At 37.9% G+C, this 24,899-nt stretch overlaps 1 protein-coding gene and 1 long non-coding RNA gene across 5 annotated transcripts in view; one reads left to right on the top strand and one right to left on the bottom strand.

Moving 5' to 3' along the window:
* Positions 1 to 14,738, bottom strand: part of vangl1 (VANGL planar cell polarity protein 1) — a 65,282-nt gene extending 50,544 nt beyond the window's left edge. For 2 of the 3 annotated variants that reach the window (XM_024294497.2, XM_024294498.2), the window contains exon 1: positions 13,851 to 14,000. In XM_024294497.2, the coding sequence (XP_024150265.1) occupies positions 13,851 to 13,934 (84 nt within the window). In that variant the 5' untranslated portion in view covers positions 13,935 to 14,000. Of the gene's footprint in view, positions 1 to 13,850; positions 14,001 to 14,600 lie in introns of those variants that run through there. The other variant, XM_036215687.1, reaches the window with a different exon arrangement.
* LOC112160123 lies at positions 14,010 to 22,919 on the top strand. Of its 2 annotated transcripts, none has more exons than XR_002921610.2 (3): positions 14,010 to 14,181; positions 15,019 to 15,174; positions 21,272 to 22,919. It is a non-coding gene; the product is annotated as an uncharacterized LOC112160123 (long non-coding RNA). The 2 variants fall into 2 exon arrangements; XR_002921609.2 differs by lacking the exon at positions 14,010 to 14,181 and adding an exon at positions 14,691 to 14,818.
* Positions 22,920 to 24,899: the final 1,980 nt, after the last annotated feature.

Genomic DNA, 24,899 nt, shown 5'->3' with positions numbered 1-24,899 from the left:
TCATATGAAGACGGGGGCCGCAAATCATCATCCTGCGGGCCGCAGATGGCCCGCGGGCCGCGAGTTTGAGACCCCTGGTTTACACCATTCCAAATCCAACAAATTCTGTGGCGGAAAAAAACGGCTTTGCGTCAATTTGCAACACCTGCATTTATAGTTGCATTAATGAGTTTCAGTTAGGTGCAAAACCAATATTTAAAGACTCTTTTCTGGACGTCGAATTCAGCAAATTCAAGTTGATTGCCAAAAAGGCGAATAGCTACAGTAGGTCAGGGGCTTCACTATTTGCATCATTATTGAGAAAGACAAAAAAATCATCAATAAAGGCTTCTTTATAATTTAGTTTGAGCACCTCAGGTTAAAGAACAGCTGTTAAATGTTAACAACAATAATAAAACAGTTTGAAAAAGGCACTTTGAATGCTTTTATTTGTAATGGCCTTCCACTCGGCTGTTCTCATTTACCACCCTTCCAAAGTCACAAGCCCTTAGAACACACCAAAGTAACATTGTTACTTAGATGTCGCCGCCGACATATCCGATGTCAAAGTGTTGATACAAGAGCTGTCATCGGCGACAGCAAATAGCGCAGTGTTCCAACTAATGTAAGTCTTCAACAGGTTTTTCATAAAAAGTTGCATATCGGTGCGACACTCTACGCTGAAATTAAATTAATCGAGTAAGTCAGAGGGTTTTGGTCAAAGGGTCATGAAAAACTGCTATTGTCCACATCACAGTCAGTTGGTTTACGTAAATTTTGTGAACTTTCAAGGGGTTAACAAAAACTGATTTTCTCCACATCACAATCAGTTAGATTAGGCTAATTGCATAAACGCTCAAAGGGTTACGAAAAACTGATATTCTCCACGTCACAATCACTTAGCCTTGTGTTAACGTTCGATAGGTTACGAAAAACTGCTTTTCTCTGCGTCACGATCAAGTGGTTAAAGTCAACTGCGTAAACTTTCCAAGGGTTATGAAAACTGATTTTCTTGACGTCACGATCAGTTAGTTTAGGCTAATTGCATTAACGTTCCAAGGGTTATCAAAAACTGATTTTTTTCCACAGTCAGTTAGCCTAGGCCAGGGGTTGGTAACCTTAAACAGTAAAAGAGCCATTTGCTCTCGTTTTCTACTGGTTAAAACCTAGAAGGGGCCGTTTCTTTACCTTTTACCTTTAGTAGAGGCCAAATTAGCAAAAAATCTAGCTTGTTACTTAATTGTTAGCAGAACTCAAAATTAGCATAAAATTCCTCAGCAAATTAAATCAACCAAAAATGTTAGTATGTTGCTGAAAGAAAAGCTAAACTCTAAATTCGGATTAAAACTCCAGAAGATAACAAATTAGCCAAAAATGTTAGCATATATTGCTAAAATATCAGCTAAACTCCAAATTAGCATAAAAAACTCATTAGAGGCCAAATTACCCAAAAATGCTAGCTTGTTGTTTAATTCCTAGCTGAACTCCATATTAGCCTCAAATTCCTCAGTAAACTAAATAAGTCAAAAATGTTAGCATGTTGCTAAAGTAGAAGCTAAATTATTAATTATCCCAGAAAAACTTCAGTGGATAACAAATTAGCTGAAAACATCAGGATTTTTTCTAATACATTAGCTAAAACCTCCAGTGGACAAAAAACACGTTAGCATGTTTCTAAAATAGAAGCTAAACTCTAACTTCTTTGAAAATTACAATTATTTTATCTTTTTTCATCCAGTGAGCCACCATGAAGAGATAAAAGAGCCGCAGGTTGCAGACCCCTGGCTTAGGCTAACCAATAAAACTAACTTCCCATTTTCAAGCCCAACGACTTCTCAGATAAATGCATGTCACTGGTTTGATCATAGGTGGTTTTCAACACTTCATAAAACTACAGTCATCTGTGTGCTTGAGTCACATGTGGCAAACTAGAGCTAAGACTTGTAAAATGCCCGACTGAGGAGGCATGGTAAGATGTGACTCATAGACCCTGGAGGCTTTCATGTCTTAAACCTGCGGGACGTCTCAACACCACGTTAAAGACACGGGTAGTTAAAAACTAACTAAAGTCGAAACTAAATCGGATTTTCCCTCCTGTCCAAATGTGAACTTCGACATTTCTGAGTCACGCCCGAATGGAAAATGGTCACATGTCCTATTTTTGTTGATCTAAAGCTTAGTTTCAGCAGCCGAGCTGACAGGCAATACTTAAAGCTCAAATTGATTTATGGCTGATTTATGGCTCCAGTTGCCTTAAAGGTGATGAGAAACTCAGCCAACAGCTTCACTGCTCTGCTACCATCAGAATTCCCAGGAAAAAAGGCATCAAGCCTCATTTAGCACACAAACTGCACTTCTTATCAAGCTCTTAACGGAAAACACACCTAAGTGAGTCCAAAAATATAATGTGGCACCAACGTGACCCAGTTGTGAAGACTGAGAGACATGTTTTGGGGGAACGTACATACAGCTTAACTGACTCTTAAAGGTTGTGACACTTTTTTCAACAAACTCATTAGAATGACTAAAAAAAACCTCAAAAGGTGAAACATCGACTCCCAAATGGGTTTTCTCAAGCATCGTGCTAAGAACATATTTTCTGAGTTAAAACCATTTTAAATTAACCAATTATTTTTAATTTAGTAAATCAATTGTGAAATACGAACTATATGTTTTTAAAGAAAATGGTTTATTAGAAAACCAGGGATTATAACCATTCATACCAATCTAGAAGCTAGAGATGCTACAAATCACTTTCGTGTAAACAAAACCCAAACAAACAGAACTTTATTAAGTGTAGTTCACTTTCACAATGTACTTTTAGGAATGGACAAGAATGGAACACCAGGATAATTCATGTAGTTAAAGCATCTATTTGTTTAGTAGCAGAATTACTGAAAACTTCATTAACCTGCAAGTAAACCCTGGTGTGTTCACCTACAGACTGTACTCTATGGTTTCACATGTGGGGTAAGGATTTCAATAAATGTAAGTATTGATTTAAAAAAGTAATGTTAGCAACATAAATTTCAATCAGGAATATCAATAAAGCGCTCATCAGTATACAACAGAGGGCTAGTAGGCCTTTTCTTACAGTTTAGTCAGACTGGAAAAGCCTAGTCTGCTTAATTGTGTCCGGATCGAGTCTTGATCCTTGCGTTTGATCTATCTTCAGATCTACTGGACAGTTCTGCTCCAGACCAGAGCTTGTAAACAAAACCATGTGACTAAAGATCTCTGAGGCCAGGAATTACTAGAGAGGGACAAAGCAATGAGAGAAAGAAAAATGGAACAATCCTTGATGGGATAGCTTACTTTTTCAAACTTCATTTTTCCCTAACCAATTGAATGTCTGTAACGTCAGGTGCAACACTTTTTACTACTACTTTGGTACGGTGGAGACATTCTGAAAGACCGTTACCAGGGAGACAACGACTAAGAAGGCGCACTGATAAGGTTGTCAGGAAAACAGCGTGAGTCTCTAGTCATCTAAGTTGTTCTGCCACATTGTTGCTCCGCTACTGTGTTTACATCCCATAATGACCAGCTAGAGTGATAATTTCGGTTCAGCTGTAATACTCGGAGCACGTAGTCTATTCGGACTGAGGAACGAACCAAGACCACCTTGAAAGATGGGTCCGAGGACGGTATCTGGTCCTAGACCAGGGTCCACTTGGTTGTTTTCAGACTGAACTTTTTTGGGGATTATTGATGCTGGCGAACCGGTCCAGTACCACGACACGTAGCACACCGGTACCCAAACCTGGTACCCAAACCCGGTAAGAGTACTCATACTCTGACCCTTCCCCAACACTGGACCAGATGCGGTACTGGACCCAAACTGGTAACAGATGGTTTACGTTAATTGCATAAACACTTCACGACTAATAGATATTGGCAGAAAGATGCTTTTATCAGCTTCAAAACCCCTTGGAATTACGTTAGTTGTCCTAATGGTTGAAGAGTTATGGTAATTTAAAGAACGTTAATTCTTTAGCTAAAGAATCCCGTGTTAAAGGGTTAAAGGGACAAAAGCAAATTTAGCTGTTTTTTACTGTAGTAAATTTGTTCCTAAAGAACAATTTATTTGGCTAATATGAATATTTAGTTTCATATTCAGGTAGGACTCGTTCAACCATGTTGGGCTAGCGTTTTGTTCAGAGGTTTTGGCTCGGTTAGCTTCTAGAGATGCAACAATATTCAATATAAAACCGAACTGTTCAATGCGCATTCGACAATTCAATACATTTTTCACAATACGCATTTCATTTATTTAGTACCACTCTGAGGTGCCTTAATGGTGTCTGCTGCAATAAATCCCCGCCCACTCTCCCCCCTCCCTGCCGGAACTACCTTGCCCCTCCTATGGTAGTCGGATAGTAAAGGTTTTAGCTAAATGCGGAAGACAAGTGAGATACATATTTTTATGCAAAAAAAAAATTAAGGTACATGAACAACGGACTAACAGCTAAGGAATAAGGCACTTTACTTGGGTTACTGTTGTTTATTTGGACGAGTAAGTCAATTCTAAACATTTTAAATTGGTTCAGTTTAGATTGTGTTTGACATCCAGCTGTCAAAACTTAAGAGAACTGCTTAAACTGTTGCAGCTCTTATTAGTTGTAATGTTTACAAGTATACAATAGTTCTATTTAAATGTGATTCTGCGATAAGTGCAAAGAACTGTGCACTTTTAATAATCTCAATGGTAATTCTCTTTGCAAAATAAATCATTATCTGTAGAATAGTAGGATTTCCGGGTTCATTTTTCTTGCTCAATACATTTTGAACCGTGACGCTCATATCGAGGTATGTATCGCACCGTGAGCAAACTGTATTGTTGCAATTAGCTTCTACTGTAAACATGAAAAGGCGCACTTATGCAAAGCACTATAACATCAATTACAATGACTTATTGCATTGTTTTAGTTGTTTTTTATAAATCCATGGCACAAAACATAAAATTTGGCTCAATAAGACAAACAGCAAAAAATATCAGATACGTTTTTAGCTTTATCCGTGGATATCAAACCAGTAAAAGAATGTATACTACCATCTACTATATTGTACTGGGATGAGTCAAACCTGTTTTTTTGTTAACCATTGACCAGGAAAATCTTGATAACTCGATTGACTGGATCATGTAGTGATTAATCCCTGCTAAAATACATCACAGAGACATCTCCTGCACCAACAACTGCTCTAATCCCCTGAACAATGAGGGGCCACTGATAAACAGAAGATGAATGAGTCTAAAAGAGTGTTGGAGTCCAAGTTCAAGCAGAAAAATATACAGAAGAAAAGCGGGTTCAAAAAGGTTAAACAACATCTCCTGTTCACTGTTTTGCTTTTTCTTCTCAAAAAACCAAAAGAAAGATGGACTGTGAGTGTTAACTAGTTCTTCATTCGTCACAGACTTGATCCCCAGAGAAGGTCGGCTCTGAGGACAAGCTGGACCTCATACGTGTGGTTTCTTTCTTTGGCTAGCCACAGAAAATTGGCCAAAAGAAGCAGTTAAATCTTGCGACCTTGGAGATGAAATGAAATCCCCCAAAGCCTGAGTGGTGGTGGGGAAGGAGGGGAGGGGGTGCAGGATATTTGCAGTAATCGAGGACTCCTGCTGACTTGAGGGCTTGTTCGTTTGTTTTGGAAAACGGCAGCAGGATTTCATGAATGTATTCCGTATTCTCATGGAGATAAAATAACATAGATAAGAAAATAAAATGACTTCCCACATACAAATGTAACTGAACGTACATGGATTAACCCAAAACAGAACAAGTACATATTGTAAACTCAATTTTGGTTGTGGAATTACTTAGAAAAGACATTTTAAACCTGTTTCGACCCACAAAGCAACCACAATTTCTGTCCCTCACACACCTATAACTTCTTCTTTATTACGCTCTTCTATCCTCTACTCATTACCTGACATAATACTGGCTGTTTGAACTGGTTATCTGTATAAAAGACACCTATCCATACCCTTTAACAATTAGCCTACAACCTCTCAATTGTAACCAAGATCTGTCGAAGGACACCAGAGACAAGATTGTACACCTGAGGAAGACTCTTGTGCTATCTTATGGGTCCAGATGACCCAAGTCTTACAATGACATGTTATCCATCCCAAGACAAACGTGGACAGAGGTAGACAGGATTTCAGGTCTGCCATGGACACCAGTGAAAATCAAAAATAATTTTAAAAAAGTTCAGCGTGCTGTCTTGTGGGGTCTAGATGACCCCACTTCCAACTAGGAGTGTGCCAATATTGCGATATTTAGTCCTTTCTCATGAAGTATTAATCTTATATTTTCGTTTGAAGAGGCTATAAAACGTTATATTTGTCATCCTTTGGAGCTAGATAGGGGCACCAGTGTACTTGACTGCTACTTGAATTATTTGATTTTTCTTCTGCTGTTTACAACACTTTGTGTCTGTATTGAGGTACAGTCCCTCCACAATCTCACAACAGTTTTTTGTAATAATTCAGGCAGAAAAGATGGAAGGTGCGGCATTTTTTCCAAAATGCTTTAATAAAAGTTGTGATCATTTTCAATAATAACTTTCAATGAAATTAGTTGAAAATTTGCTCAAGTAGTTGTATTCCCGTTTATTAATTTACTAACAACTTTATCAATATGCAATTATATGTGACCTCACAAAAATGAAACAATAACATAGTCTTTTCAGAGTGTTTTTTTTTTATATTTCTTTAAATATTTGTGCCAGAGCAACTGTAATTTTGAATATTTATATGATCACAACATGCTTGTTTTTTACACACATTATATTCATGTTTATGTTCAATTGTAACAACACAAAAAGTGAACATTTTGAAGTTTTATTATTTTTTCAACCGGGCAATGAAAGAGTGGCCACATAAAAAACATTTTAAGATTCTGGAGTGGCCAAGGTAGTTCTGGACCTCAATACAACAGCAAATCTGGGGAGAAAGCTTCGCACCAGCCCCAAAACATCACAGCACTTGAGAAGATCTGCATGGAGGAATGGACCAAACTTTTCTACAGAAAACTTTCAATACCAACAAGCATCACATTACAAAGTACTGAAGTAAAAATATCTTATAGTAGAAGTTTACCAGTGTTAAACATTACAGATCTCTCATTTCTTTTCACGGGATGTTCAGCAGAATCGTTAAAAACCTTTCAGATATGTTTTTGCTCCACTCTACATCACAATTCATACCCTTATCCGAGTTCTTGACATTTAAATGATGTTCAAATGATGCATTTACTGACCCAGAGAAGTTTATTCTCCGTCTGCCTCTGATCAAAGGGATCATAGAGGATTTTGGCGTGCAAGCCAGGAGTAAATAAGAACATTTTATGGGACTGGCATTCTTAAGGCCATTAGGGACTCTTAAGCACAGATGAATCAAAGCAGGATCTGGGCTTAGTGACCCCCTTAAATGCAGCAATGAATTTCTACAGCTGAGCAGCAGATTCAACAGCTTTTAGTCAGCCAGCTGTGGCTACATGACTCAGTTACTTTAGGTGCCTCACTAAAAAGCTGATGAGCGGCTGAACGTCTAAAGACAGGATCAATGTCTGAGAAGGAGTCTCAATTACTTCCTTTAGGCATCTGGAACGCAAAATGAGCCCATTAACTTAGAAGCTTGTTAACGTTCTTTGTATTATTGCAGCTCTTCAATCATTTACGCAACCTCTTTTTATCTGGGAATTGATATTGTCCAAAGCAGATTTACGCTGATTTATGACACTTTAAATTAGCAAAGTGTTTATGCAATTAATGTACACCAAGTGATTCAGAGGTGGAAAAAAAGTGTGCGGATATACGACACTTTACATTAACAAAGTGCTTACACAATTAACGTAAACCAACTGATTTTGAATTTAAAAAAAAGCGGATTTATGACACTTAGCAAAGTGTTAGCGTAAATAACATACACCAACTGATTCTGACGCGGAGAAAAGCGGCTTTGCACTGATGTAAGACACTTTACATTAATAAAGTGTTTACGTAGTTAGAATTACAGAAATGGCATAAATGAACAAATAATTGTGGTAATTTGTGGAGTGTGATTTATTTTTTTTTGTCACCTGCAACGCTTCTAAGCTTCAAGTTATTATTTTAAATCCTTTTTTAACCCTTCCGCTCTCTTTGGGGTCCAGATGACTCCAACCACATATTGATGTGTGATTCCTTCTATGACAAATGTGGACAGGATTTTATGTCTGCCATGGACATTAGTGAAACTCAAAAATCATTGATAAAAAAAAAAAGTTCACTGTCTTGTGGGGTCCAGATGACCCCACTTATAATGTAAACAAGCTAAGGAGAGTGGAAGGGTTAGGATGACTACTCCACATCTTGCAGAGAAAAAACACTCACTTTCAACCTCTGTAACCTCTAATAGAAACCCCTATGTATCTGTGTCGAGGTCTAAACAACAACTTTACTGATTCAAAGAACTCACCGACGGTCATAAGACATGCTCGGGCGAGTTCCCGAGGTCTGACCCCAGTCACATGTTGCTGGCCATGATGGAGCTAATGAGGGCCGCTCAATTTGTGCAATCTAATCAACATTCTCCAGTTTCACTGATTAAGGCCCAGAGAAGTTGGGTCTGGATGGAGAAGGAAAAAAAAGAGAGTTCCTACTATTATTCAGGGAGATAACTCTTGAGTTGACTGTGATGAACCAGTCTTGTTGATAACTGGTCAAGATTAGGAAAAAAAACAGCCCTTAAGTATGATGACTCTGACTAAATAACTAGTTATAATAAGCTTGCACTTCCTGATCAGATCAACAGACCAGCTGCTGATAAGAAATCTTGATTTGAAAGTCTGAAACTAGAGTTGTAGAAAAAAATACTATTGGTGAAGGTAACAAATTTACTTTTCCTTTTGACATTTTGCTTAAATACATCAACAACTTACACCAACCATTTGGTGTTGATGAAAAAGAAGTGTTTCTCCACACTTTTTCTGAACCACATCATTGTTGGTTTGCAAGGAAACCAGAACGTTTAGATAAAAATTAACCAGTTTGCCCCAGAGCTATAATCATTGACTGTAAATGAGAACTGGACTATGTAAATATGATGTCACCCATAGAAAATGGCTTGCTTCCAAATCAAACAAAAGAAACAAATGCTGCCATGTTGGAACCAGAAATCGTAAGTAAGCAGTGTTTGGTCTGAGTTGGTCTGAGTTATCATTTCTATGGCAACCACTCGTATCAGTCAGGAGTGAACTTGTTGGAAGGCCACACCCCACCACTAGAAAGCAGGCTACACAGAATCTGTCAAACATTTCAACGATATTCAAAGGTAACAGAGCACAAATAGTTCTTTAGACAAATAGAATGACTGAGCAATAACTGTTTATTTCTCAATAGAAATCAATGGGATTTTGACTTCTTGAACCACTTCCTGTTTGGGAACACAATGGGGGGCGGGATCACTCAGTCCAGTTCTCATAAAGAGTCAACGGTTCCTATATGACAAATTATGAACCAAACAGTCCAGTGTAAAACCCTGAACTTCGTCTGCGCGCTCACGCGCAAGCCTATAACGCCAAGCTAGCATTAGCGGCTCAAAAATAACGGTCACCAATATTAGATCAATCCGGTCATACAGTTTAGAGCCAGAGGCTAGCTTGCAGGAAGAGGAAAATGGGGAGCAGAGTGGTAAGAGAGACTTTGACCCGCCCAGTCGCCAGATTTTTCAAGCATCTGGTTTTCTGATCCAACGTGATTTACAAAAATGTCTGACTAATAATTTGGTACTTTTTTGTTCCCATGATGCTTAGAGCATGTGACATAAACAGAAGTGGGAGGGGCCTTCTGTTTAGCATCCAGGGGAAGTCGAAAAACATTCAAACAAAATAACATTTTTTTAAATTATCCAATTATTTAACCCCCCAAAAAACGTTGACTCATTTACATTTCTGTTAATTGTTTCATGTTTATTCTAAAGCCAGATTAGGTTTTCCTTCTTATACAAACAATCAGAACTACTTTGTGTTTCTACAGCAACAGAAAACTGTCAGATTTAAACATTACGCTCTCATGGTTTTCTTATCTTTTCAGAACTTTCTCCATCATCAGTTTGTTTCATCTTTTCCATCCATTTTTGAACCAAACTCTATCCAGCTAATGTCAGGTATAAGTGGCCGCTCCATCACTGGGGATCATATATTCTGATTAATTATATTTCCAATTTATGTTCATAAAACATCAAAAGTCAGACTGGATCTCTACATAATACAAGATTTAAAAATGTCACATAAAAACTCCTTAAATGTTAAAGTTAGAAATATGGAATTTATTGAAAAAAAATAGAAAATAAAGAAAACTAAAGGATATAATGTTAGAGGTTCAAATTATTATAATCACTCCTGAATTAGGATTAGAATAGATGCATTAGTCCAGATGCCAATTTAGTTTGATTTTAAGGCAAATTGTTTTAAACAAACATCAGAAGAGGACGGCAGTGACGTGTGTCTGATCTGAATCATGAGATTTGAATCATGATCGTCTTCGTGAGTTAGAAGATGACAGAGGAACATACAAGTCTGAACATAAGAGGCATTTGTAGTTAAATTTTATCATGAGATCATAAATACTTGCATCAAACAAAGTCTTTCAAACACAGTTTAACCTTTCAGAGTTTCGCCAACATTCATAAATTATAATAATTTGTACTTCAGAGCGATAATATCCTCTAATGATAATTAATAAGCGCTCCATGTTGTCACTTGATAATTAATCTGCACTTGGATGGAAAATAACTTAAATAGATTTCAAGAACTTGATTATCATATTTATGCAAAAAAATAAAGAAACTATATTAGGGGTGGAATTATTTATATTTCCTTCTTCCCAATCCCTTTAAAGCATTTATTTAAACTTGTTTTGACAATCAGTACATTCAATAGATTCAATGTGATACGTGTCTACTGTATGTATAAGCGCAAATATGTCAGTAATTATGATGTGAAGAAGATGGCATCTTTTTATTTTTTTATATTTATATATTTTTGTTTAGTATTTTCCTTTTGTTTTTCAGATGCATTTTTCAAATGAACCAAATCAATTAATAATAAAATGTTTTTTTTGTTATTTAAAAAGCTTATTAGACAATATAAGCTGAGTTTGCGTTACAAATATGCTCAAAACTTTATTGAAATTCCAGAAATGTTAAAGAAAAGGGCAATTACACTGTTTCCATTAAACCATAATTTGTTTTTTTGACAAATAGGACTATTAATTAGTAACAATAGAACATATTTACAATAGTATATTTGATCAGTTTTCCAAAACCATGTCTGACTGCATTGAATAGTTGCAGCTGCACCACTGCAGAGCACAAACCCCCCCAAATCTGAAGGTGTCGTCAGCCATCTGATCTCATGCAGACCTGACATACTCTTGCAGGAGTGGAAACTGTGTTGACATGAAACAAAGCGTTCTCCGATGGTAGCCTGCTTTCAAACATAAAAGTCTGGCACGATGATGAGCGCCGTACATCATTTATGTTAAGGACATTGATGAATTTATGACGGCCTGGGATTTCGAAACAGAAATGTTTCTTTTAATAACACTGACGTAGGAGGGGTTGTGTTGTAAACATGTTTTTATACATATTTCTGATGAGAAAAATGTGTTCTTTTTTGTTCCGAACATTTAAGCCACCACTTGTGATGAAAAGTCTATGGTCAGGCTTCGAAATTTCTCACGTCCATCCAGATCTATGCAAGTTGTCATGACTGTTTTTGAGCTTAACATACAAAACGTGCGGCCATTTAAAGTTGATCAATAATTACGGTTTTTGCCCATATGGAATTAGAAGAAACTAAATCTTTCATTTCTCAGAATAGAGAAAAAGTCTGAAACAAGATACAACCGATTTGCACCATCACCCTCACATGCCCAGTGCGAACATAGCATAAAGCTTGACTACATTGAAGATTTTAACTTTTTTTTTTTTTAATAATCAAACCAAAAAATCTTTGGAGCTGCCAACACAAGATTGTTGTTTACTAAATGTTATTTTGTGAAAGACGATATGTTTTAATTTTGGTCAATGAAGGTTTAGGAGCTGATTTATTAGGCATTGAATTCATTTAAACTATAAAATATATTAGCAATTTCTAATAACAAAACATGTTTAAAAAAAGCTTAAAACATTCAAAACAATTTACTTCTTCCTGAATTGAATTTTATTGATCTTACAATTTCCCCACTCCAATCATAGTAAAAAACATTCCCAGTGGTCTTTTAGTTATGATTGTTGTTTTTAGCTAAAATCTTAAAATTTGTGTCGTTTTCTAGCAACTTTTCTGAAGAATGGTAGTGTTTTCTTCAAAAATTTCGCGTCAAAGTTCTGGGCAGGACTGTAGCCTGCTCCTCTTCCCATCATCCATCTGTTTACGCGCTCTCCCGCTAGCATACAGCCCCTCACACCCTCAAGCTAACATTAGCAATGCAACAAAAATGGTGAATAATATTGGAGCTAACCAGCTGTACAGTTTTGGACTAGATGCAAGCTCAAACGAGAAAAATTAAGACGTACATGGATCTAGTCGTCTACAACCGGATGCATCAGAATGGAAGAGGGGGACCTGGTTGCAGACAAGATGGCGGCTGAGAATCATTAGAAAAAAGGAAGCCCAGAACGGAACACCCCCTAAACGCATGCGCAGAACATTTCGTTTGGAAAATACTCTTGTCTTTGGTCAAAAATGCCTAATATAACCAGCAACCCTAACAGTTACATTTATGTATTTTTGGTGCTTTAAGCTTGAACCTTTAAACATTTTCTTAATATCCTTTAATAAAGCGTTTACCCTCTTTTGACACATTTTAAGCGAATCAAGAAAAGTAAAAAAAAAAAAAAAAAAAAAAGTTTTAATGAAAGCATCAACAACTTAGTTTGTAATCTTGCAGAATTTCTGCTTCCGCCTAATGATGTTTGACAATTTCTGCTTCCAGCTAATGATTTTCAGCCGCCATATTGTCTACCATCAAGTCAGAATTCCTTCACTACTCACAATATGGTGTGTTCGTCATTTTCTAGTACTGTCTGGATCTACAATTCTAAAATCGAGTGCCCTAGAAATTTCCCAGAAGTCTCAGAAGAAAACTAGCGTACATCCATGGTCACTACATTAGAAAATACAGACCACAATCCATTGTGCTCAAACAATTTTTTTCAAAATAAAAACGTATTTAAATGTAATTTTTTTTTATTTTTATTAATCATTCACATTTTCATCATCAGAACACAGTTTAGTCACAAATAGACGGTCCGGAAATATTCTAATTGATTAGATTTTCATATTGTGAAATTGGTGATGTCCTATCCAGTGTTTAAAAAACTGAAAGAAAAGTAGTGAGCATGGTGTCCGAGTTTCTTTTAAAATCCAGTGCACTAAAAAGTAATGCAGGATACTTTTTTGGTAGTTAGGGATTAGGGTGAGAATTTGGACATGTCTTTGGAATTGAATGAAGTAGGAACCTTGTGGGTTGCCGTAGTAGGTTCTACGTCACACCTACAAGCTTTTTCCGATGGTAACTTTAGGTTCACAACGATTTTAATAAATAAATACTTAGAAATAACATTTTAAGGGATTTTTTTGTTTAAAAAATGTTTGATGAAAAGTGTAACAAGAACATGCTAAGAAATTATAACGGAGTGTCTCTTTAGCTAGTTATAATAAATCATATCTCTACACGATTTTTTCATGTGGTTTTCTTGAACACCTGCTAAAACAACTTTTTATCGTCTAAACTGATAAATAAATCCCCGTAAAAGCCACTAAACTCGAACTCTTGAAGCCACAAGTGGAGCTCTGGAGCAGGTTAACGCGTCCCCACCCTACCTGTGACCCGGCAGGCAGGCGGGCGGACCTCCAAGGCAGGAAACTCCCCGGTTTCCCTTTTGGCCTCAGCAGTCCCCCTTTCATTACCTGACAACCCCCCACCAAACAAACCCGTTTATTGTGGTTAAATTAAAACACAAACCGCCAAAAAATGAATTAAAAGCACGTGTTTTGGCGTGCTTGTGAACGTTTTTTCCAAATATCAATCCGCGTGGAGTGTGCCGCCGCAGGTTACAGTTTACAGCTGAGCTGCGGCACTCCGGCCGGGCTAAAGCGGAGCGAGCCCAACCGTGCCAGGCACAGTGAACTTCTCCCCCCCTCCTTTAGTCCGGTGCGTTTCCTCCCCACATAGACCGGGTTCATTTGGGGAGGCGTTTGTCCGGCGTACATGGCCTCACCGGCGGGCGCAGCAACTCGACGCCGCGCGCGCGGCGGGCGCACGAGCGCGTTAACTTTCTAGTGCCTGACCGTTGATCGCGCCGCAGTTTGGGGGGAATTCAAATGAAGTTCGAACAGGTAGACGGCCAGGGCGTGTTCCCCGGATGTTTTCTAGCAAATACACGCATCCGGCGTGTCGACAAAACATCAAGAGGACAGGAGAGATATGGGGGAAAGACATACATTTCGAAAAGCATTCCCACATTTCTGAGCATTTCTAGAAATTGACGTGAAAACCTTCAAGACGGCAAGTCCACGCTCACGCTGCAGTATAAACATGATAAAGGGGGGAGTTATTACACCATAACTCACCTTTTATCGCCGGAGATATCATCCCGCTGGTTGATAATTCATCCACAGGTTGTAAAGTAGTTCCTCCACAGCTCCAGATTAGGTACAGTAGGAAGTAGCCCCTTGGAAACCGCAGGAATCACCCTGGCAGTCAGGAATTTCTCCGGTGGGGGGGCTGAGCTTCCCGGATGCAGTGCCGAAACACGCCGCTAGGGGCTCGTCGTGAGCTCAAAGTGGAAGTGAGCATTCTGCAGGGAGATGTCTCATCTCAGGAATGTAGTTATGAGAGCCATACCTGCTAAATAAAATCAATTTAGTAGTAAAAAATATATATATATATATATATATATGCAAAGCAATAGGATTTTATCCTAAGCAGTGTCTCCAAAGTATTCAATAATGACACTATTTCGATAAAAGTCTTCTTCCTTTCTTCAAGGTGGTGTTTTTGTTACGGTCCACGAGGCCGAACAAGGTAAACAGTTTCTACTCGCTGGCTGGAACTAAGCAAACAGGTGGAGCGATAGCAGACACAGTCACTGAAAGACGCACAATGAAGCCAACCAGGCCTTGAGATGGCTTCTGAGAGGAGAATGTAAGCAAACACTTCTCCTCCTTTGATGCTGGTGACAACCACAATTGAAAATCTTTTGTTTGCTTCAAGATGGCTCTTCTCTGTAAAGGTCAGAAGTTTGTATGAAAGGCAAAACTAACAACCATGTTGTGGTTGTGGTATCTAATGTGTGATTGTGTGTTATAATATTTTGTACCTATTTGTGCTAAAGCTTAATAGACCTAATTCTACCTGTCTTTTGGGTTAGGGTTGGGTTAGGGTTCCTGCAAAGTCATACAGATGTTTTAGGCCACATGTGTCAGAGTCAAGGCCCAGGGGCCGCATTAGGTCCATCGGGTAATTATATCCGGCCCTCCAGATCTTTTTATTTTATTGTTATTAATGAGCCGATGTTATCTTGAGCTCATTTCTAACTTGTATAATTCTGACAAAATATATTTTTATGGAGAGTAAAATATTGAAAGTTATTTAAGGTTTAAGTTGATTAATTCTGGAATAATAACTCTTCCTTTTTATTATTTATAATTATGTTTAAAGTTGTTTTAAAGTTTTAAAAATTGGCATTCCGCTAGCTTTATGGACTGTTTTGGCAGTTACTAATATTTTTTAGGCTATTTTGGAGTTTAGCTAATATTTAAGCTACATGCTGTTTTAGGTAATTTAGGCTTTTAAAAAAAATTTAAAGTGAATTTTAGTGTTTACTTAAAATTTCTGCTACACGCAAGCTGTTTAAGCTAATTTGGGATTTTTTTCTTTTTTTGTTCATTTTAGAGCTAAGCTAATATTTCTGCTACATGCTAGCTGTTTAAGCTAATTTAGGCTTTTTTCATTTTTTTAAGCTATTTTGGAGTTTGTCTAATATATACATGCTAACTGTTTTGTATAATTTAGGCTTTTTTCAGTTCTTTAGGCTAGTTTGAAGTTTAGCTACTTTTTCAGCTACACGCTAGCTGTTTTGGCTAACCAATTTTCAGCTCTCAGCACTAGCATTATCAGCAGCCACATTCGGCTTACAGCATTCACACTAGTATTATCGTTGGTAATGCTGTATATCTAGTTCAAAATTATTTTAAAAAGTTACGGTTTTAGAGTTTTAAAAATGTGGTATTAGAGTTTTCAATAAATGCTAATCCTGTTTGGCCCACGACCTAAGGTGTGTTTTGGATTATAGCCCCTTGTGCGATTGAGTTTGACACCCCTGTTATAGGCTATAAAATCCCTCACATTTTCTCGCTTTTCTCTCTTGTTTAAACTCTCAAAGCTCAAACCCTCATACAAAAATAAGTCCTGCATTATAGAACAAAACTAAATATCTGCGTACAATAGGTGGCACTACACAGTCTTTTTTAAATTTTACAACCCAACAATAAATATAGATAAAGAAGGCCTTTCATATTTCCCTGTCAGTTTTCTATAGCCGTGGTCCCTGACCCCCGGGCTGGGGACTGGTACATATCCCTGGGTCACTTGGTACGGGTACGCCGACAGAAATACTTATGCTAGCTTAAATGATATCCATTTAGTTTATTTACTGATTCTGAAGGGAGTTTTATTGGGAAAACTGATGGATTCTGTTCACAACATCCGTCTTGGTCACATGACTTAAGCCTGCATGGCTACCTAGGTTGCTAGCTAAAAAGCTAACAAAAACCAAACATATTTTGAAAAAGGAAGAAAAGAGCCAGAGAAGAAACAAAAGAAGATTCTTCAACTTCAAAGAACAATAAAGCTGCTGTATACAGACGAAAACAGGAGTATTCCGTGTCGTATGGAATTATTGAGACAGTTGTTCTCATGTAGCAGAAGCCGCTCTGGCTAATATGCGGCGGCAGACTCTTAAATTTCACACGCACACATAATAAAATTGGAGACAGCGGATTCACGTTTATATTATACTCAGAAAATACCAATTTAGCAACGGTTGCAACATTTTATTTTGCTTAATATATCCGTCACGCCTTAAAAGTCAGACGTAGCTGAAGCTAGCCTACGCTTGTTAGCCTCAACTTTGACGTTAAAGGAAAAATCTTCATCGCAAAGTTCAAACCAGACGCAAACATTTTACAGAGAATGAAGATTCAATCAAATAAAGTTGTTACGTTTAGCACCAAAAATGTTTCTTTGTGTTGAAAATATACCCAAAAAATGAGGATTTATATGAAGACAAAATATGATAAATCATTTAGCCCTGAAAGATAATCAGTCTGGATTGAGTGTTAAAATGACATTCTATAGGAAAAAAATAGTTTAATGTTTTCTTTATTCAATTTTTCTCAGTTTAGAAACAACTTCTTTGTTTCATTAAATCTTCATTTATAGAAAAAAAAATGACTGATTTTTTTTTTTTTTTTACTTTTTTTAAGCTAAATTCTTTACTGTCGCATTTTATTTTGAAAATAGATTTTCAGGTTAAAAATACAAACTTCGGTCCCATTCGGACCGGACCGCACCGTGAAAATATTGTCTAATTTAAACCGGTCGGTACTGAAAAAGGCTGCAGATCACTGATATTTCTACAACCCTTTACAACCACAGTCCCATTCATCCATTCACACAGTTGACATCTCCGCTGGCACCAACCTATAAGCACCAAGAGCAATGTAGGGTTCAACGTTTAGCTCTAGGACACTTTGACACAATTTGAACCTGCGATCCACCAATCAAAGGTCAAACGCTCTTCCTGCTCTCAATTTGCACTGACTAGCTTGTGTTTGTAAAAGACTAAACCTCTCCATTTTACCACATTAGTTACATGTGTTTGTGTTTTTTTTGTTTTTTTGTCATTTGTGGTCCACCTGCTTTCACACTGCAAGTGAACTGCACCAGGGTTCGCTTGCATATGAGAAGTGGAAAAGTCGTTTTCAGGTGCTACAATTGTACTTGTTTAAGTGTAATTTCGAAAAAATCAGACAATTGTAGCAATAAAAATGGATCCTAATCAAAGAACCTGGTTATAACTACAGACAAAGTATGTGAACCCTTTGGGAGTACCTCAATTTCTATACAAAATGGAAACAAAATGTGTATTTTCGAAAAAAAAGAAAAATCGAAAAAAAAAACATTGCCTGCTTAAATCACACTAAAGTATGTTGTTATATTTTTATTGAACACAATCGTGCGTCCAGTATATGCATAAAAACAAGTAATTCCAAAGGGTTCACATATTTTCTCCTGCAGCTGTATTATTATTTGTATGTTTGTAAAGTTGGGGGCTATTTAAAATAAAAAAATATGCCATCAGATTTTGAAACAACTTTTTTGGCAAGTTCCCATATCATGGTGCTGTCACCACCATGCAGTATAACAGGAATTATATTTTGGTTTTGATTTTGTACAATAGTCTCCAAACATATTATTTTTAAATATATTTTTAAGGAAAAAAATGTATACAAACTGTCTTTTTTTTTAAATCAAACTTTTAAATTCACAATTTTATTCTTAATAATCTCAGCTTTGATGCTGTTGTGACCTTACACCGCTTCAACCCGACCGATTGGCGCCGCCTCGCCCTTCTTCATCTTTTTGTGCCACAAAGACGAAAGCAGCTCACCATCATCATCATCGTCTCTGTAACAAAGCAACAGAGCCCCCCAGCAAATTACACCACAGTGTATGAATCAATATTTCGCTCGCCTTTGAAATGCCTCTTTACCCAACACCACTCCGCGCACCGTCAGCTATAGTTCACCCCCTCCAGAACACAGAGGGGGTCATGACTGGGCCACGACCCCTGAGCTTCCCCCTCTTACTCCTGTAAAGGGGCAAACAAACACCGATCTGCGAGGTGAAACTGAGCGGCACATTTGCATAAGTCCAGCTTAGCGTGAACAAAGTGAATTTTTTATGGTTAAAATCAAATGTGTTGCTGCTTTTTGAAAACATGAAATGCATATTTGTCCTAAGAATATTAAATGAGTGTAGTTTGAGGTTATAGTGCCACCATGTGGTGCAGTGCTGTCAGTGCTTCCCAGGAGCTTTGGCAAACAGATGCTACTTAAAAAAAATTAAACTACTTCATTCAGGGGTTTTGTCTGAAAAATTAATTTACTGTTAAAGATTTAAAAATATGTCGTTAAGTCAGATAATGATCAATAAAGTTTTATTCTAGAAAAAAAAATAAAGTATCCAGAGTTAAACCTGATGACATCTAAATGAGCCACATTTTCATCCTTTGACTGCACACACCCAGATGGCCCGCACAGGGGAGGAAGCGGGGCGGGGGTGGCGGTGGAGGGGGATCAATTCGATTTGGTGTCCTGAAGATGGATGGATCCCTCCCCAAAGACACGGACTTTATGAGTTTAGAGGCGGCGGCGAGGGTGTTGGTAAGGAGGGGGTGTCGGTAAATATGGTGGGAAAAAAAAAAAAATGAAAGTGTGTTAAAAAATGAAGACGAAGTGGGGAGGAGACGCAGTTTGTGGGGGCAGAGGAAAGGGAGGAGACTTCCCATGTTTGACAAAAAAAAAAAAACATCCTCAAAAGTTTTGAAAAGTTTTTTGTGTAGGAAAAAATCAGGACCAAAATTAATTAAAAAAATATTTTTTAACATGTTCTATTGCGTTTTTCTGTTGATGGAGGACATGTAAAGAAAATAAGGCATAAAATTGCAGGATTTCTTTAAAATGCTGTAAATCAGGAGCAGACAAAAAATGTAGTTTGAAAAAGATTGTATTTGTGATGTAGAAAATAAAGTGGGCGGGCCATAAGCTTCCTGCCCCGCCCCCTTTCTGGTGCATCCACTTGTAGACAACTAGATCCATGTATGCATTCGTTCCTTCACTAGAGCGTTTGCTCTTTTTTAATGCTGTCCGAATTTTCAATTCCAAAATTGAATCATCGAGAAATTTCCCAGAAGTCTCTGGGAAGAACAAGTGGGCAACTAGATAGGCAAATATAGACCACAATGCATTGCGTTTGAGCAATTTATATATTAAAAAAGAATATTTTAACTTAGTTTTTTTTCAATAAACCATCCACGTTGAAATTGCGTCTTATTTTCTTTTCTTTTATGGATTGAAGATTGATCTATTAGGTTAGATTGATTAATCGATTTTATCCACCCAGCCCTACAAAATAATGGACCGGACTGCTCAGTGGAACCGAGGCTTTTGTGTCTGAATTGCTTTTAAAATTAAGGGCACTAGATAGTTTTTTTAGTATTTAAGGTGTTTTTCTCTTTCGAGCCACTATAGTAATATTAGGTTGGGGGTGTGATGTGATGTAAGCTAATGGGTGAGCGTGTAAACAGAGAGCTCTCAGCTAGGCGGATGGGAAGAGGGGGCGGGTGTTTTTTTTCTGCACCAATGGTCCTGCCCACTACTTAGAGGTGAAATTCTGTTGAACTACTGCCGCTCTGCAGAAACTATGTCTTAGAAATGATATAATCATAATTAAAACACTATGGGAATGCTTTGAAAAGAAATCAAAAGTTGATTTTTAACACATCAAAACTTTTTTGTGAGGCTCAAACTTGCCTTTTATGACTTTTATTTTCTATTTTGTAGCAGAAAAAGTTATATGACAGTTTTTTTCCCACTTTTATGAGAAGAAATAGAATTTAGTGTCGATGTGACAGACGTCTAAAGATGTTTTTGCTCTTTTAGAAAAAAAAAGGGGCACGGTCAGTTGCTAAAAACTGTGAATCATTAGCTTAAGAGGCTTAAATCGGGTCGGACATAAGCAGATAATTCTCTTCCCGGTTATTAAAAACAGGGGATTAAAGCGGAGATAATGCTTCCTTAATGTTTTCATGAATCACTGTTTCTAAATTGGCTCCAAAAAGGGGAGACAGCAGGAGATTGCTGAGTGAACCCCCCCCCTATCCATCTACACACCTCCAGTGGGACATCCTCAACAAAAGCCCCAACAATTGGATTTAAAGAATCTTAACCAAATTTGAACCCAATGACTTTGACTGTCTTAACGGGTTGGGGGTCCCTTTTTTTTTTGACTCGGACCTTCTGACGGGCGATACAGATGGTCAGAGCGTGGCTGCTGACGCATTGTTTTGAGGGGAGGGGGCACTTAATGAGAACAGACTGACTCTTTTTGCCCCCCCCCCCCTCCTCTCCAACACACACATCCTCCTCACTCTCTGCCCATTTCCATCTGTTTGCAGACAAAGGGCCACGAGCCAGCCCGAGCCCCGGGACCCTGCTGGTGAAGGAGGCAGGGATAATGCGGTCCATCCCGGGGGCCGCATTTCAACACATGGACCTGGCTTTGTGCTCCGGCAGCACGAGAACCCTTCAGAACGGCGGGGACACACGCCCAGCGGAGGGGAGGATGCCTGACGACGGGAGGATAAAGGAGACATTGGGGTGGGGGGGGGAGTGAGGCAGCACAAAAAAGGCCCAAATGTTGTTCCTCGTGCTGTGAACATATGGCTGTTTGTTGTCATACTCTTCCTCCCTGTCCAATTTACACGGAGCGAGTGAGCTTCGAGTAGGCCTCTACCTGAATGATGATGAGGAGGCCCGAACGCTGCTAATGGCCGGCGTATAATCCCCCGCCGTCTGCACACACCTCCTGACATATGGTCACTCCTCAGCCTCTGCCGTTACGTAAGCGCCACAGAGATGGGTGAGGGAGGCAGGAGGAGGGGGGCGGTTGCGGTGAAATGTGGCACTTTCTCACCCAGAGCGGCCGCTCTGTCGGGCCCGGCTGCTCTGCGCTCTCAGCGGTTTGCGCTTTGCCCGTCACTCCTCTCCTCTCCTCTCCGCCCTGCCCCTTCTTCAGGGGTTTGTAAAGAATAAATTGGAGCTTCTGGGACGAGGAGCGCTCCGCTTCTCCGCGTACAGATGGACCCCTCCATTCAATAAGCTCAAGCAGAAGTCTGTCCCCACGCCATGCCAGAACCACAGAGCTTGTTTTGTCTTCTGAAGAGGGCAATCTGTTGATGCAACATATTGGGTTTTTTTTTTTTTCTTCTCCGGACGCTCCTTTTTGATCGGAGCTCTGTCTGAAATATTGGGACACTCAGGTTTGAATAACCTGCTTTTGCCAGAATCACATGTAGAAATTGGACAGCCTGAATGGAGCAAACTCTTGAGGTTTGTGCAAAAATCTGGAGAAAAAGGCTCCAAAATACAGATATAATCCAAATAAACTGCCAGGAAACAGTACGAAAACTTAGGAAAAACCATCTTTTCTTGTCTATTTAAAAATGAAATCTCTATCAATTAAAAGGCATTCCAGTTAAAGTCATTTTAAAAGTAAAAATGTAGGAAAGAAGTCAATAAGGACACATTACCGTCTTCAACACAGGGAATAATGCAATCCAAATAAACCTCTTTTGAGTGAATAGTTTCATTTATGACTGATTTTGACAATTTTTTAATCTATTGGTTCAAGAAAATAAAATTTTTAACTTTAAAAACTTATATAAACTTTAGCCAACAGCTTCCGTTACATGTTACCCACAAGATGTTAGAAAAGTGCCTGATTTTTCTATAATGTGGTTAAATTTAACACATTATTACGACTTAAAGTATTCCTTTTTATCCAAATGCAAACACGTTTTCGCCAATTTTCCGCCCTTTAGCTATATGGAAAGAGACCAAGCAGAAATTGACAAAATGCTGGATGAAGATGGCGACGAACATGTGGTTCTAGTCGCAACTTTGGTTATTGACCCCCTAGAGAAAATAATGATCTTTTAACCTAATTCACCTCATTTAACAGGAGCATAACAACAACCATACACTACTGTTGAAAGTCTTGTAAGACCTGTACAAAAAAATCACTTTTTTCTTTCAATTTTAGCTACATCCTAGTATTTAAGTTTGTTAAGTAAAAATCCAAAATTTACCAGGGTACAACCCCTTCACATTAAGGTTAAATCTGCATTTTTAGGCTAACAGGTGGCTGGCACAAGCCATTTCTTGTGTCGCCTTAATAACTAAACAAAAAACATCAATTTTCATATGTGTTAGTGTATCGTTTAAGCTGAATTTTCATCAAAAACAAGCTAGCATTGATGGCTTTTTCCTTTTACCATTCAAAGTATTGTTTTGTTTTCTTTATCAAGCAATTTTAAAGCGATTTTATAAAATAAAAGAACAAATGCTAAAACGGTACACAAAACAAAAGTACAGCCTACTGGAAATTTACGAGAAATAATGAAACAGACAACAAAAACGTTAAATATTTGTATGGTTGTGTTTAAGGTTAAAGAAAAAAGCCAAAAGGGTGCTCCTTGTGGTGTATTTTGGGACACATATGTTTAGTGTGCTGTCATAAGTCAGGTCAGGTTTTACCTAAAAAGGTTCCAAAATGTTCCTTTTTATCTGAAAACTAACCCATTTTAGCCTATTTTCAGCCCATTGGCTAGTTAGCGCACTGCATGAGTGTTATCTTTAAATTTTAGCTAAACACCAGCATCTAATTTTCAACAATGCTATAATTCTCAGTGTTCATTTCTTTACAGATCTAGGTTTAGTCTTCAAAATTTTAACTATTTTGTTTTAGGCTAACAGCTGGCTAGCACAAGCCGTTTCTTAGTGTTAGCTTAATAACTAAACAAAATTGTCAATTTTCCTACATGTTAGCGTATCGTTCAAACCAGATTTTCATCAAAAACAGGCTAACATTATGACATATTTGCTTTAGCCTCCAAAAATATAGTTTTTTTCTTTATTGAGCACCTAGCTAACATTAGCAAATCATACGATTTTACTCAATAAAAGACCAAATACTAAAACTGTAAGTGAAAAAATGCCAGATTCAAATTCTTCCCTTACCCCTCCAATGGTGGGGGCATTTGAAGGGGGAGGGACTTAGGCCTAACTTTCCCTCCACTGTAGCACAGAGGAGAAACACATTTCTTGACGTCTGTGTGCTCTATAGCACAGAAGTTTACATTTAAACGAAAGTAATGACTTTTATTTTTAGCAAAATTGATGTTGCTATGTATTTTCCGAGCGCTGGCAGCTATGTACTGACGTACTTGGACTGGCGACTATCAAGGGTTAGCAACGTCTGAACTTGAAGACAGTATTTTTCCATAACTCATTGTGTGGAGGGCTAAATGTAGGGATAGGGAAAAGCCATAGGTGTAAGAATTCTGATTCAGCCTAATAGTATAACCCACTAGAAATACTAGAAAGTAATGAAAGTAAGACAAACAGCTGTCATATTGTAAGTTCATAACTACCTAAATATAAAGGCTAAAAGGCTCCAGATATGTTTATTTTGGAACGAATAAATGTTAAAAGTGATGTCAAAGAGCTAATCAGGTTTTTCAAATATGTTCCTTTCTATCTGAACACAAACCTCTTTTAGCTCATTAGCTAAATATTAGCTTGTTACGCGGTGTTAGCACACTGTAAAAGGGTCATCTTCTTTACATTTTAGCAACAGACCATTTTTAAGATTGCTTAGTAGCACCTTTTCAGTGTTTATCTCCTTACAGATTTAGGTTTAGTATACATATATATTGAAATGTTATTTTTTTTAAGCTAACAAGTAGCTAGCCTAAGCATCTTTATTAGCTTACCAACTAAACAAAACCACCATTTTACTTCATGTTAGCGTATCCTTCAAGCTACATTTTCATCAAAATCAGGCTAGCATTAATTTCTGTTTGTTCATGTTCTTTAGCTGTTGCATAATATTACGTACGCATTGTATTAGCTGGTACGACTTTACAAAATAAAAGACCAAATGCTAAAACTGTAAACAAAATATCAGCTAATGGAAATTTACAAGTAATTTATGAAACAGGAGATAAACAAAAACAATGGTGA

This window comes from Oryzias melastigma, linkage group LG2 (genome assembly GCF_002922805.2).
Source record: "Oryzias melastigma strain HK-1 linkage group LG2, ASM292280v2, whole genome shotgun sequence".
Lineage (NCBI taxonomy): Eukaryota > Metazoa > Chordata > Actinopteri > Beloniformes > Adrianichthyidae > Oryzias > Oryzias melastigma.
The sequence above is the reverse complement of the archived record's forward strand: the minus strand, read 5'-3'. Positions and strand labels throughout refer to the sequence as shown.